The sequence below is a fragment of the Maniola jurtina genome, chromosome 13 (genome assembly GCF_905333055.1).
Source record: "Maniola jurtina chromosome 13, ilManJurt1.1, whole genome shotgun sequence".
Taxonomy (NCBI): Eukaryota; Metazoa; Arthropoda; class Insecta; order Lepidoptera; family Nymphalidae; genus Maniola; species Maniola jurtina.
In genome coordinates this window covers 6527078-6540974 of record NC_060041.1, presented here as the reverse complement: position 1 = coordinate 6540974, position 13897 = coordinate 6527078, and the positions used below count along the sequence as shown (strand labels likewise).

The window sequence follows — 13897 nt, the reverse complement described above, 5'->3', positions numbered from 1 at the left end:
CGATTGTGGGATCCACCAAAAAACAGATCCAGCTTTTGCTATCCGATTTTGGGACTACAAATCGGTCCGATCGTACAAAAAAAATGCCGGATCCGATTTAGTGGTAATACAATTATCCGATAATAATCCGATTTACTTGTTCACATTTAAGTATACAATTGATCCGGATACAATTGAACAAGATCCGGCAAAAAATAGAACCGGTCGCCATTCCAGGATCTTGGAACCCTAACGTTTATCGGTTTTCAGAACTATGTACCCTGCTCATGGCCACTTCAGTTTCGCAACCTGTTGAGCTAAGAGGTCGGTTATAATGAACGAATGAATGAATGAATATACTTTTATTGTACACCACAAAATTAGTACAAAAACACATACAAAGCACAACAAAATATAGGCAGGTAGGTACATATATGTTTATGGTGAGATAATATTACCTTGACAGGGGTAGTAGGAGGTTCAGCATCGGATGCGTCAGCTCTAGTGGTGCGTCGCCCGCGTCTGCGCGGCTCCGGGCCACTGCCGCCCTCTACCGTCGAGTCCATTGTTTCGTTATAACTTGATCTGCGATACGTAGCAAAAAACTCTAGTTAACTCATATTAAAATTAAAATATCCGTTTCTGGCCGTCTTCCATACCTTTCCGTTACCAGATGATCAAAATCTACAGAGCCGTTTGAATAATGCGCCGAGAAATGAACAAATGAAAATAGCATGACAACAGTTGCATGGTATTATAAATGCGAAAATGTTCGTTGGTTTGTCCTTCAGTCACGCCGCAACGGAGCAGCGGATTTAGCAGATTTCTTACATGAATATAGTTGAAAACCTAGAGAACGACATAGGCTTACTTTTTATCTTTGAAAATCAAAGAGTTCCCACGGGATTTGTAAAAACTAAATCCACGCGGGCGAAGTCGTGGGCATGTAAAAGCTAGTGGTATATACTAACCCATCACTAGAGCTTAGTGAGCATGAGTGTTCGGACGCGTTGTCTTCGTCGTAGTGGGTGCACGACGAACAAGACTGCGACCACACAGAGCTACTGCTGGACGACCTGGATGGAGTACATTATTAAATGTATGTGCGTATAATACATAGAGAGAGAGAGAGTTATTTTATAAAAGCCGAGTTTCTATGCGCATTGTCCCCAAAACAGGTAGGAACGATCAGCGACTATGAAGTTTGGATCATCGTGGCTTTGGCAGATAATAATAAGTAACAAAGGTGTATAAAATCTTTTGTCAAAGTGCATATAAAGTGTTAATTTTTTTAATATTTTCTTCGGAATACTATTAGGAACTTTAACAATTTAGTAAAGTTTAAGGGCATCACGATCGGTGTCTGGCAATGCATGACGTGATTTCTTATAGGTATTATTTAATTCTGAGAGTGAACTCTCAACACACCACAATCCGCAAGTTTTTCAAGTTTTACAAGTTCCAATGAACATAAAATAAACAGTTGTTTTTAATAACGGCCTTTCAATAGTAATTCAAAATTACCTGGAAAGCGCTAAATCGCTATCAGATCCCACTTCTCCAGGCGGTCCTCTGTACTGCAAGAAGGAAGCGCCTCCCGGCACCTCCGCCCTTCCGCCTTCCGCTGCTCCTTCAGCGCCACCCATACCCCTATAATATTAATGCTATACTCTGGATGTTGCTAAGTATAGACTGTTCACTATAACTTGTCCCTTGTCCAGGTTACCTTACAAAGCAATGAAATTGAAAAGAGCAACCGCCGACTTTCTTGCTGGTTCTTCTAAAAGTTTATTTGAATAAAAATATATTCTATTCTGTTCAAATGCAATGGTGCAAACTTGAGCAAAAACTTCACACAGTAAAAACTGACTCAGGTTTTTAATTGTGGCAATGGCGCCAACATGATGGCAAGGAACAAGTAATCAAATTAGCCACTCATCAAACGGCAAAATACGCGCTTAGTCAGTACCTATAGGAATTTGTGTGAAATAGATAAAGTGATGATAGCCTAGTGGTTAAGACGTCATTCTCATAGTCAGGGGGTCCAAAGTTCGATCCTGGCCAAGCACCTCTAAATTTTCAGAGTTATATGCATTGTAAGCAATTATTACTTGCTTTAATGGTGAAAGAATACATTGTGAGGGAACCTGCATGCCTGAGAGTTCTCCATAATGTTCTCAGAGGTGTGTGAAGTCTGCCAATCCGCACTTAGGCTGAAATTAGAGTGCACTTTGACTTTGCTCAGACTTAAGACACTGTTAAAACGAGTCAGCATTATATAGCTGGCATAAATCTGTCTTGTTTTAACAGTGCCTTAAGTTTGAGCAAAGTCAAAGTGAGCTCTATAGATTATCAGCCTTAGCCAGTGTGGACTATGACTTGAAACCCTTCTCACTTTGAAGAGACGCATGTTCAGTAAAGGGCCGGCGAAAAGTTATGATCATGTGCTCGATGAAAATCAACATACCTGAACAGATCAGGCGACGAGGCGGATTTGTCCTTGTTCTTACGCGGTCTGCCGCGGCCTTTCTTCCGCGGCGACGCCTCCAGCGGCGCGGGACTTCGGCCCAGGCTGGCTGACAGCGTGGGCAATGTCGCTATGACCAATCAAATCATTTATTCAAATTAGGTTCCATTGTACACTTTTTGATTGTCAATTATGAAATTTGTAAGATAATGGTGTAATGGTGATAAATTAAAGAAAGTGTGTGTTTGTCTGTGTGACTACTAGCTTTTCGCGGTTCATTTGACTAACCAATATTAACAAACTCTGGTACTAACTTGCATCCTGGAGCTAGACAGGCTACTTTTTGTCCCAAAATAAAAGAGTTCCCACTGGATTTTTAACACCAGCTAGAGCAGTATAAATTATGTAAAATTCTTACCATCAGCCCCGAAGCTTTTTGATGGTGTTGCCAATGTTGAAGGGCTTACCAACAAAGTTGGTTTCCGGAGACCACCCAAAAGTCCCAATCCTGTAGAAATATTTCTATACTAATATGAACGTTTTTTTTGGAATATTCCTCTACTGAGCACAGGTCTCCTAACCAATGACCACAAAGTAAGTTTAAAATCATTAGTTTATATTCTATCCTTATAATAAAGCTTTTAAAACTTGTGCCGATAGCTCAGTGGTTAAGATTTTGGCCTCCTATTTGGGAGGTCAGGGGGTTCTTATCCCTGGGCATGCACCTCATACCCGAGTGTTCTGCATAATGGAGAGGTGACCTGTTCTCAGTAGTGGGCCAGCAATGGGTTGATGTGATGATGATTAAAGCTTCTGACACACGCGCAATAGGCCTTTGGTATGTTTTAGTGGTCTAAAACCATCTTCGCATTATTGACTTTTTAATGAAACACATCAGTTAGATGGTTTCAAAATCTATTTCGTGAAACATTTTTGTGTTTTATATATTAGAATTGGGGTTAAAGTAATACCTGTAGACTCTGATTGTTTGGAAGGTGATCTATCCGGTGTGACCAGTTTCTGGGTGCGCTCGACACTTTTCCTTGTTGTTATGGGTGCTTCCGAATCTGTTGTGGGTGTGTCTGAAAATTCAATAGAAATTTTAATGATAACTGATTGAAAAAAACGCCCAATTGCGAGTCAGGCATCGCTCTTTCAGGGTTCCATACACAAATATGTTTTGGTAACAGCACACAAACTAGATTAGATTGATTAGTCAATGCCCCACCTACGACGTGGCATTGACTTCGAGTGACCTATTTACGGAACTTTCGTTGACCTCTAGCGTCAGTCAGATGTTTTATTTGCAATATATTGTAAACTTTTAAAAATACAGGATTTTTTAGTTTATTTTTCGTACTATCAACTGTTTTCGTTTTTGCTAGCGTTCTGTAGAATCGGCGGTCAGTAGGTTTACCGATTTCCCTGGGTTCCCGCGGCAGCCTGGACGCGGAGTGCGCCGCGCGGCCCCGGCCCCTCCGCCCTCTCCGGCCACGCCCGCGGCCGCGACCTCGCCACCAGTTTCTGTTCACTTTGCTTTTCGATACCACCGGGGAATTGTCACGCTGAAAATTTTAATGACTAAGGGCTAATTTGCACATTTGACTTTTTTAAAGTCCGTTAAAAAAGCGTTCAAATAGAACACATGCATTCCCAAGTATTTGGTCACACGACAACGCTTTTTTAACGTTAATACCCGCCAACGCCGGGTTTTAACGCAACGCTTTTGTAACGCTCGTATGAATTAGGGCATAGGCCTCATTTACACGAAAGCTTTTTTAACGCTCGTTAAACTACCAGTAATACAGTAAAATACTGTTATACACACCGTATTGTTATCATCGTCCGTATGCAGATCTCTACGTAGACTGGTGTGACGTCGTTCACTGCGAGCCAACGACACGCCGCGCTCGCTACGTAAATCTAAAATAAAAGGTAGGTTAGGACGCCGATTTTCAGCTGTGATCCGGTATTTGAATATAAGTATAGGTTTGTATGAAATGTTAATAGATAATTAATAGTTAATGGATTTTTTAAGTCTTAAAATAAATTAATCTTTTAAGGCCGACGTTTTTTGTCAGCCCTGGCACAGATATTTGGGCTGCAGATTGCAAACACCAGTCTCAGTTTTTATCTAGTGCTTTAGTCTACAAAGTTTGGTGTAAAATGTTCACTTTTCATTAAGTCTGTAATTAAATTTAAAAAAAAAATTGATACCCGCAGTCCGGTCGCTGTCGCTGCTCGAGCGCCGCACGCTGCGGCGGCGCCTCGTGCTGGGCTCGCGCTGGCGAGGCCGCTCTGCCTCGTCCGCCTCGCCCTGCCCCGCCACGTCTCGCATGCCCGCCTCGATCACGTCGCGACGCGCTTGTCGGAATATTGGTGCGCACTGGTCCCGCATCTTTATACCCGCCCTGATGTGAAAATAAAATGTTTATAAGCTCTACTAGCTTTTTTTACTAGCTTATGCCCGCGATTTCATCCGCGTGGACTTCACAAATTTCAAATCTCTATTTTACCCCCTTAGGGGTTAAATGTCAACCAAACTAAGAAAAGCTATTAAAAATATAATGAACACCATTTTTACAAAGAAATAAAGACAGAAACTTACTTGTAAAACACAGTGTCCTTATTATTGTAAGTGAGACAGTTGTCGATCATGAGTTGAAAGTCTGCTTCCACGTCGTCTATTGTTTTGTACACGCCTCTATCCAACTTCTTCCCCATCGTACTGAGGTCCATGGGGTGTTTCACGATGGTGCTGTAGTCCGGCACCTAGCATAAACAATTGTAACTTGTAGGATGACAAAAGATTTAGACTCCAAGAGTGTGGGAGGCGTGGAGGCTACTCCATAAACTAGGTAAAGGCTTGGAGCGGGTAGCTGTATAATGGATGAGGATGCTTGTAAGCTTACAAAGGAACATGTGGGGCGCACACAATATATGTGATTTGAACTGACAAGATGTCAGTTCAAATCACATTGTCACGAACAATTTTATTCCTCTGCAAATGATAAAACTGTTGTGCGAGTTCTCTCAACTACAGCTACTCACTAGACAAGTAGTACTTATCTATTGCATGCACCCCAAGCTTTATGAGTATGTATAGTCAGTTTAGCTCCTAATGATCATATTCACGTGGCACTGGCGTGGATCAAATCTTTGAAAAGAGCAACCGCCGAGTTTCTTGCTGGTTCTTCTCGGTAGGAAAGGCATTCCGAACCAGTGGTAGATGCTTTTGACGATTCAAAAGAACTTGTAAAAGTCTAATTAAATAAAAATATTTTGTTTTTTTTTTGCACGGTTATGCACATGCTTTAGGTGTGTGTGGCGTGTGTATAGAAAAAGGTCATAAGTGCGACAGGCTGTTGATGCAATAGTTTCACGGAATTGAAATTATGGCTATGTTAAAAAATAAATTATTTTTAGGAATTATTAAATAGAGGGTCTTCCAAAATTCGTAAGATCCACGTCCGCTGTTATTTTTAAGTTTACTAACCATTTTAAATTATCGATTTAACTAAAAAAGTAAGTTAAATTATGTCAAATGTATATGACGTCACTTCTGTGAATTTTATACAAACTCCCTTACGTTTTGACGTTTGATAAAAAGTCACTGAGTCGACTAGGAGTCATCATCCCTTCTTCTTCTTCTCTCTGGGCTGGTTTCCGCACTTAAACGTTTCCGTCTGTTGTGCGTGCGTTGCCCCTCCCCGCCAAAGTCTACTCCAGCCATCCAAGCTCGCTCCAGAAGCCAAGTAGACCGCCCAGGTTGCCGAGGACTTCTTGGAGTGAGGTTGGGGAACCCAAATGGCGTTCTCGTTGTTCTGCCACGACCATGCACTCCAGGAGCACGTGTGTCGGCGTCTCATCGACCTCCCTGTTGCTACACGAATTGTTAGGCCGACCGTACAAACCTCAAGTGGATCCACGGGTTCCGTGAAGACGTCGCTCTGGTCAGCGTGTCGCAGCAGCCGCAGCAGCTTGTGCAGCGCGGCGCGCTCGGGCCGCAGCGAGTGCAGCACGCAGCGCTCCCACACGCGCGTGTACTCCGCCTTCAGCCGCTCTCTCTTGCGTACCAACTCGCATAGCAACCTAAACAAACTCTGAAAGTGCTATACCGGCCGATTGTCGAAACGCCACTAAACATGTAGTTGAAGTAACAATAAATATTAATCGTCTGTTTCAAAATCACCAGATAAATTATATCTAATGGATAAATTCTGTCATTTTGACAGATTCCCTTTACAAAAACTGTCATAACGTCAAATTTATTTGTTAGATAAAGTTTATCTAGGAATTGTGAAACAGGCCCTTTGTGACGATTTTTCGATGTTTGGCTAAATAATATTATTAAGAACAAAATCGTCGCTATTGTCGATACAATCGATGCACGTTCACAGATGTATCTTCTCTTGGAGGGACTTTCACACCCCACTGTCTTGGGCCGCTTGTATCCATGTAACATCAATTATAATAAAATAAAGCGCTAGAAAATCTACTAATATTGGAGGTAAAGAAAACTAAAAAAGAGAAAACAACATGCATTTCAATAAGAAACAGACATCAGTTGGTTGATAAGATGAAAAAAACTCATACCTAGCTCTTTCCAAGTCCTGTCGTATTCTCTGCCAGTACTTAAGTTGATTACATAGCTCCCGTATGTTAACCGTGCCGTCTTGGATACCTCTGCTACCTGTGAAACCAATCCAATCAATCAAAATGTTGACAAATAAAACTGTCTTTTAGGTAATAGTACAGCATGGAAAACTCTCTTCCAACATGGAAAATACAAGGTTAGGCCAAAATAAGTAAAGGACATAAATGAGTACAAATATGATTTTAATTCTCAGATCAGAACAGAATATCTTCGACATAAATCTGTCTCGTTTCTCGGAGTACATCTTCGACATAAATCTGTCTCGTTTTAAAAAGTAAAGTAAAGTCTGAGCAAAGTCAAAATAAGCTCTATAAATTGTGACCTTAATATGCTTCAAGGAATAGGAAAGTACTAAAATGTTCGGTATCGCACATACATAGCTCGATTATAAAAAATGGATTGCTTACCATGGTGACTAGTAAGACTTTGCAGTCTCCGCAATAGAGGAACGCCATTCCTGCTGTGTCGCTTAAGCGTCCAGTAAGCGAGCAAGCGCTTCATGAGCTGCGCTCGTGCCGCGGGGGGGCCGTGAGCGAGCTGAGCGATTTCCGCAACCCGCTCAGCTGGTAACGTCGGCACTAGCACTACAGGTGCCCAAGTTCTCTTCAACGCTAGTACTCGACGCGCCTAATTAAAACATTTAATTTTTCAAATAAAAAAGTGTAGCATGTGACATTGACTTGACTATGAATGAATGAAATACTAAAAATCTTGTAACTAACTTAGTTATTGTTTACAAGCGAAAGAGCATAAAGGCGAAAGTGTGTGTGATTTGTGTGTGTGTGTGTTTGTTACTCCTTCACACAAAAACTAGACGAATTTGACTGAAATTTGGAATGGAGATACTCATAGATAATATCCTTGATTAGCACATAGGCTACTTTTTATCCCGGAAAATCAAAGAGTCTGGGATTCCGAAAAACCTAAATCAGAAGTCGGAAGGGTATCAACTAGTAGAAGTCAAAATGGACATTTTAAAAATTACATATTTACACATACAAATTTTTGCTTACCTGTTTTATTTTTTCTCTACCTTTTTGCCTTATCGCTGACAAATCAGAAGGTTTGGTATCACCTTCAGATTCCAACGCTCTTCGTTCCTAAAAAATAAAAAAATCAAAGCCAGACCTTATTGCTTGACGTTAAGATTTAAAACACAAGAACAATTTTTATAATACTGTGTTGAGCCTGTCTGTCTGGTGCAGCCGCACGCCATAAACCAAAATTAAATTGAACAGAGACTCATGCTATCTCGGTCATAGTTCGCGCGTGCAAAACATGGCGCTTAGGCAACAACCAATAGCGGATGGAAGTGCGCTATGATCGGCTAAGATAATTTCGCGCCATTCAAAAATAATATTTCTGCGCAGGTACATCGACGTAACTTAAGTGGTAGTACTGCTGTACAATAAAATCACCTGCAAGATATGCGCAGGAGTGTGTGCGTCGCAGTAAGCCATTTTGGCGACCTGCACTGGCTGACTGGGGTCCCGCCCCGACCCAGCCGCTTCCATTTTCATGTACAGACTGAAAGAATACTGCTCTTATTTATGTTGCAAGTGTACAAAGTACAAAAAATCGAGGTGTAACTCCGTCAAATCTTAACCGACTTTGACAATTCTTTTCTCATTACAAAGGTCCCAGTTACAAAGGTTAGAATCAGGTAAGTCTTAAATTTACTGAAGATTTGGTTAATAGTTTAGGAGCTTGAGGACAGACCTCCTCAACGGGTAACAACAAATCGATGGCAATCAGTATAATAGCTTAGCAAAAAGTAGAATTAATCTTAATACATAGCATCATTTTGATTCCTTCACTATTAGCACAGTACAAACAGAACAGTAGTTTAACTTCATACAAAGTGGCCGCCGCCGGTTTGAATGTATGCGTGAGCAGCGGGCGCCGTGTACGCACGGAAGTTTCACGCACACATTCGCATAGTCTCAAGCGGCTCAAGCGGCCGGCAGTACGGGCCGCGCCGCCATGCTAATCGCGCGCAATTGCGTATTACGTTGCACGCTCGCCCTTTTTTGTTTTGTTAGTAACAATTATGACTTCAAAAAAAGCTAAAATTTATTGTGGTGTCTCAATAACGACTCCAACAAACCGGACTTATCATTCTTCAATATACCTACTGAACAAGACACGTAAGTACCTAAACATTTTTGTAATAAAATTATGTGTCGGTAGGTACCTATGTGTGCTAGCCCAGGATCCGTGTCTGGATGTACTAGGTACCTATTAATATATTTAATATTTTATATTTAGATAGAATAAAATTAGAATAATATCAATTTTTACAGAAAAAATTTTTACTTATTTAAGTTATGGAGTAGGGGAGACCGGGGTTAGTTGACCAAGTTTTCATTTGAATAAGCCTAACTTTTTAATTTTTCACCTAAATCGGCCAAGTACGAGTGGGACTCGCGCACCGAGGGTTCCGTACATATGTAAATACTTATACTTCAGGGGTGTTATGTGAGATGTTTTGTACGTAATACGTATGTAATTCGCCCTACTACTTAGACTACGCTGTCCGTCTGTCTGTCTGTCTGTCTGTCTGTCACCAAGCAGTATCTCATGAACCATGATAGTTAGACAGTTGAAATTTTCACAAGTGATGTTTTTCTGTTGGGTTTACTCTTTGTGTAAGCTCTAACCCCCTGATTATTAAACGTAGATTACAGTGTCATTTCATTCCGTCTAGTCTACGTTTATTAATAAGGGGGCATAGTAATAGGATAGATTTTCTAAAATACGTGTTTTATAACTTAATATTTCTTTTATTTGGCTTATTCATTTAATTGTTTCAGGCGCTTACAATGGCTACGATCAATCGATCGCGAAGATTTGTCCGATAAGCCAACACGTCGCATACTCGTGTGTGAAGTATTCAAAGCTGAAGATAGAATTTTTAAAATTTGTCTTTTCTTTTTAAAACGTCTTTTATTTACACCCCATTTATGAATTGGTAAAACATTTCATTATTATTATTACGAAATTAAAAACCTAGTGCTGTCATACATAATACGCAAATAATATTTAATTAAAAATAAAAGTGACAACCCTAGGCGTCAACGCAGGAGTAGGTAATTAACTCGCCGATCGGCGTTAGTTAGCCTACTATTCTGTTTGTACTGTGCTATTAGTGACAGGTTTGATTTGGGTGAAAAAAAATGGTGCCTAAGCACAGTGCAATTCAATACATTACAATATCATTCCAAACATTTCACAAAGAAGGTTAAATGTTTTTTTACCGGCAAAGCCGTGCCGCCGAGCGATTAGCGTTCCGGTATGATGCTGTGTAGAAACCAAAGGGGTATAGGCTTAATAAAAACTGGCATAGCCCTTCAAGATTAGCCTACTTCACTTACCACCAGGTGAGACTGCAGTCAAGGTACTGCAAGACACTTGTATGTGAATAAAATAAAAGACTTTGTTTGGACTCCATTGTGTTAACGTCATTGATCTAATAGCGAGATCTGTCATAATATAGTAATTCGGGCTTCACTCACCCAGCCTGCTGCGCGCAAGTGACGTGGAAAGCGGAGTAGCAGTTGCTGCGGTGGCACTGGATGCAGGCGCCCGCGCCTCGCTGCTTGCACACCATGCACTGCAGCTTCCAGCGCGCCGCTGGGATCATCTCTATCGAATCTAATGCAAAGATATTATAAGACTCTAAATAAAAAAGCTCATACCTTTGTATTTTAAAAAGAGAAGACTAATTCGTATACAAGAGAGAGAGAGAGAGAGAGAGATGGAGAGGGAGAGGAGGAAATATGTAAAAAATATATAATAATACCTATCGGTTCCAAAAAGACTGTGTTAGCAAATCGGACTTCTGGTATCCAAAGAGCGCAAACTACGTGCGCCCATGTCCCTTGGTCTGTCTGTTTGAATGCCCCTGTGAAAACACCAAGACTTAAGTCACAAGTACAAGTTAATGTAGGCACTTAGGCTGAGATCTATTGAGAGTATTTCGACTTTGCCGAGTCTTAAGTTTCAGTTAAAACAGGGCAGACTATGGCAGCGATATAACGCTGTTACTTTTAACAGTGTTAATCTTAAGTCTGAGCCAAAGTCTCTATAGGCCTCAACCTTAGAACTAGTCCAAAAAAACTGAATATTACCTCCAGTGTTGGGGCATAGGACACAGTTTACGAGACGAGAGGGTGACTGTAAACATCGCCTGCACAGCCATTGGCCTTCTGGTATATAGGGCACCTAAGGCAAAGTATGATTTTCTTTAATTTCTTGATTTTCTACACATACTATGTACACACATAACATCTAATAATAAATAAATAAGAATAAAATCTGATATATTTAGTACCTCCAAAAAAATGCCTGAATCAGCACATTCTGCATCTAAACTGTAAATAAGTAGTTAGGGTAATTCTTACTCCACTCTTTATTGGTCAATGGTTGATTAATTGATTTTTCAATATGTATATCTGTTGATTACTCTTCCACATAAACACACAATCTAGGTTAAGAACCCAATTGATCCACTATTCACCAATAAAGGGTGGAGTAAGAATGACCCTAACTACTTATTTACAGTCTAAATACAGGTTCCAATCCTGATGGTTTCACAATTTTTGATATGTATTTAAAAAATATTTAGAAATTTCCTTGAAGTGTAGGTAAAAATACTATCATGAAAATGATAAAGAAGTGATAACTCTCCAAGAGAGAAAAATCAGATGACAGGTGTAACTTTCCCAGTTTATATTTATTTTGAATATAAGTACCTACCCCATAACAGTCTTGATGAACAGCTAGGTTACACATGTCACAGAAAAGGATCACATTGGTATTCTGACATTCTCCATCCATGCAAATACAGCACACTGCATCCTCATCTACCGTTGATGCTGTCTGCTGACCGTTTTGAGTTGCCTGCAAAAAAAATGCAATTAATAATATTAATTTGAAGCAAAAATGTAGCTTTATAGCCATTAAAACCCATTAAAATACATACTACCACTTCTAAGTTATTTCTACCAAGTTCTTCAAATTATTTCTACAAATCTATGACATAATATTATTATTGATTTCATTTCATAAGTTAGGAGCTAAATGTAAGATTATCAAGGAGCATATTTATCAATAATTTCAAACCCTGGCTGTGACTCCATTGATTGATTGACTGATTGTATGCGATTGTTCATAGATGATGCACTAAAAATTACACAAGAACTAGTAATTTAAATACAACTTTTTCACCAATCCTACCATCAATGTTCAAAGTTGTCAACAAATAATTAGGGCAAGCCATGTTTAGATATGTTCTGGTTTTCCAGCAGTTTCTATATCGGGCTGTGTTATTTAGTTTGTTTTACTGTACAAATATCTACAACACTACTTAAAGCAGGGTTGGGAAAAAAGTTTAAAAAAAAATTGTTTTGAACAAGGTTAAAGACAACTGTACTGTTGAAACTTTTTTTTTAAATTTTAAACATTTAGAATCAATGCCATGCTCACCCTGCTTAAAAGGATACACTATTGCTTACTTGAAAATACGACTCCTTTTCCAATCTATCCATCAATAGTTCTAAAGTGTCAACAGAAACTGGTGGCAAGGTCTGTTTTGCTCTATTTTTGTTAATTATAGCCAGCCATGCTGTGTCCTCCTCATCAACATCATATTCCACCTCTCCGTCAAGCTCTTCAGCGGACTTCTCGATGAAACGGATGTAAGCATTCGGCCGGGGTGGGGCATCACACACTCTTTCATTGTAATCTTCAATAAGCTGTAATAAATAAAATGCAGTCAACTGTCTGCAAAATATTAACTGATTTTGTCAATTGTTTTTTCCTTTACAAAGACTGAACAGTCAGGTGAATGAATTTAGCATGAGATTATTTTTTTTTTTTTTTACACAAATTAAAGTCATTTGAACTGGTTATGAAGTAAAGCAGGACATTAGTTGTTAACTTTCATTTTTTCTAAAACATAATATTCATATTTGACTATAGAAATATCCTTCACTACATATTATGTGAAGCGGGGGCTTATACTGTTTTAGTGGAACTAGAACACAACTTACTCGGAATGTGGCTTCAGGCAATTTGACATGAGGTTCAGGTTGAGGTTCTATGAAAGGTAAAGGCTTTTCCAATTCAGCATTCTTTCTCTCCCACTCCTCTAAAGAAATAATTGGCACTGGCTGGTCAATAGGAATTCTACTTATTTTGCCATCGATTTCGAACTGCACAACTTTCTGAGCTTCTGCGAAAGTCAAGGCTTCTTTCGGAGGACTTTGAAGCGCAATATCCCCAGTCGGCACCGCCGCCCTAAGTCTGCCTTTCTTGCGATTGTTCGCAACCGCAGGCGTAGCCGGCGTCGGATTATCATGGTCATAATTAACCAAATGGTACTGCAAACCGCACAAGCTTTTGTAAACTTTATCACATTTGTCTAACGGGCACTGATACGGTGGTGGTCTATTTTGACGTAGCTTCTTACAAAATTCCAAAACATCGAAGTCTAACCCCATTATAATGTGAAACACTGGTCAATAAGCCATTGTGGGCGATCCTTTTATTTATTTTTAAGTGTATTGGGTGTCAAGAGTCAGGGCTGGGGCTGAGGATGCCTACCTACCGCTTCATTTTACTTTGTATTAAGAAGTCAAAGAGTACCTAAATATATGAATAGGTAACCAAATTATTTACAGGACTGAAATCACGGTAAATACAAGATTTAAGTAATTCGAAAAGTGAAAGGCGAGATTATTGAAAAAACACGAAACGAAAAACGCAACGCAATTTTAAAACAATCAAAGAGT

The 13897-nt window shown here is 39.8% G+C and overlaps 2 protein-coding genes across 4 annotated transcripts in view; one reads left to right on the top strand and one right to left on the bottom strand.

The window, feature by feature from the left end:
* The window catches only part of LOC123871426 (cytosolic 10-formyltetrahydrofolate dehydrogenase), a 17774-nt gene extending 15418 nt beyond the window's left edge, over positions 1-2356 (top strand). For both annotated transcript variants that reach the window (XM_045915228.1, XM_045915229.1), the window contains exon 13: positions 2346-2356. The gene's annotated coding sequence lies outside the window, so the exon portion shown is untranslated. The remainder of the gene's footprint in view (positions 1-2345) is intronic.
* LOC123871423 (bromodomain-containing protein 1) overlaps positions 1-13897 on the bottom strand; it is a 15652-nt gene extending 1755 nt beyond the window's left edge. The window contains exons 1-21 of one of the 2 annotated variants that reach the window (XM_045915221.1): positions 13157-13897; positions 12620-12859; positions 11862-12005; positions 11234-11327; positions 10906-11007; positions 10619-10757; positions 8522-8630; positions 8117-8203; positions 7511-7730; positions 7043-7139; positions 6361-6538; positions 5055-5218; positions 4664-4857; positions 4275-4369; positions 3864-4011; positions 3418-3528; positions 2865-2954; positions 2447-2576; positions 1504-1629; positions 951-1055; positions 438-564 (exon numbers count right to left, since the gene is read on the bottom strand). In XM_045915221.1, coding sequence (XP_045771177.1) covers positions 438-564; positions 951-1055; positions 1504-1629; positions 2447-2576; positions 2865-2954; positions 3418-3528; positions 3864-4011; positions 4275-4369; positions 4664-4857; positions 5055-5218; positions 6361-6538; positions 7043-7139; positions 7511-7730; positions 8117-8203; positions 8522-8630; positions 10619-10757; positions 10906-11007; positions 11234-11327; positions 11862-12005; positions 12620-12859; positions 13157-13606 — 3150 coding nt within the window. In that variant the 5' untranslated portion in view covers positions 13607-13897. Of the gene's footprint in view, positions 1-437; positions 568-950; positions 1056-1503; positions 1630-2446; positions 2577-2864; positions 2955-3417; positions 3529-3863; positions 4012-4274; positions 4370-4663; positions 4858-5054; positions 5219-6360; positions 6539-7042; positions 7140-7510; positions 7731-8116; positions 8204-8521; positions 8631-10618; positions 10758-10905; positions 11008-11233; positions 11328-11861; positions 12006-12619; positions 12860-13156 lie in introns of both variants that reach the window. The other variant, XM_045915222.1, reaches the window with a different exon arrangement.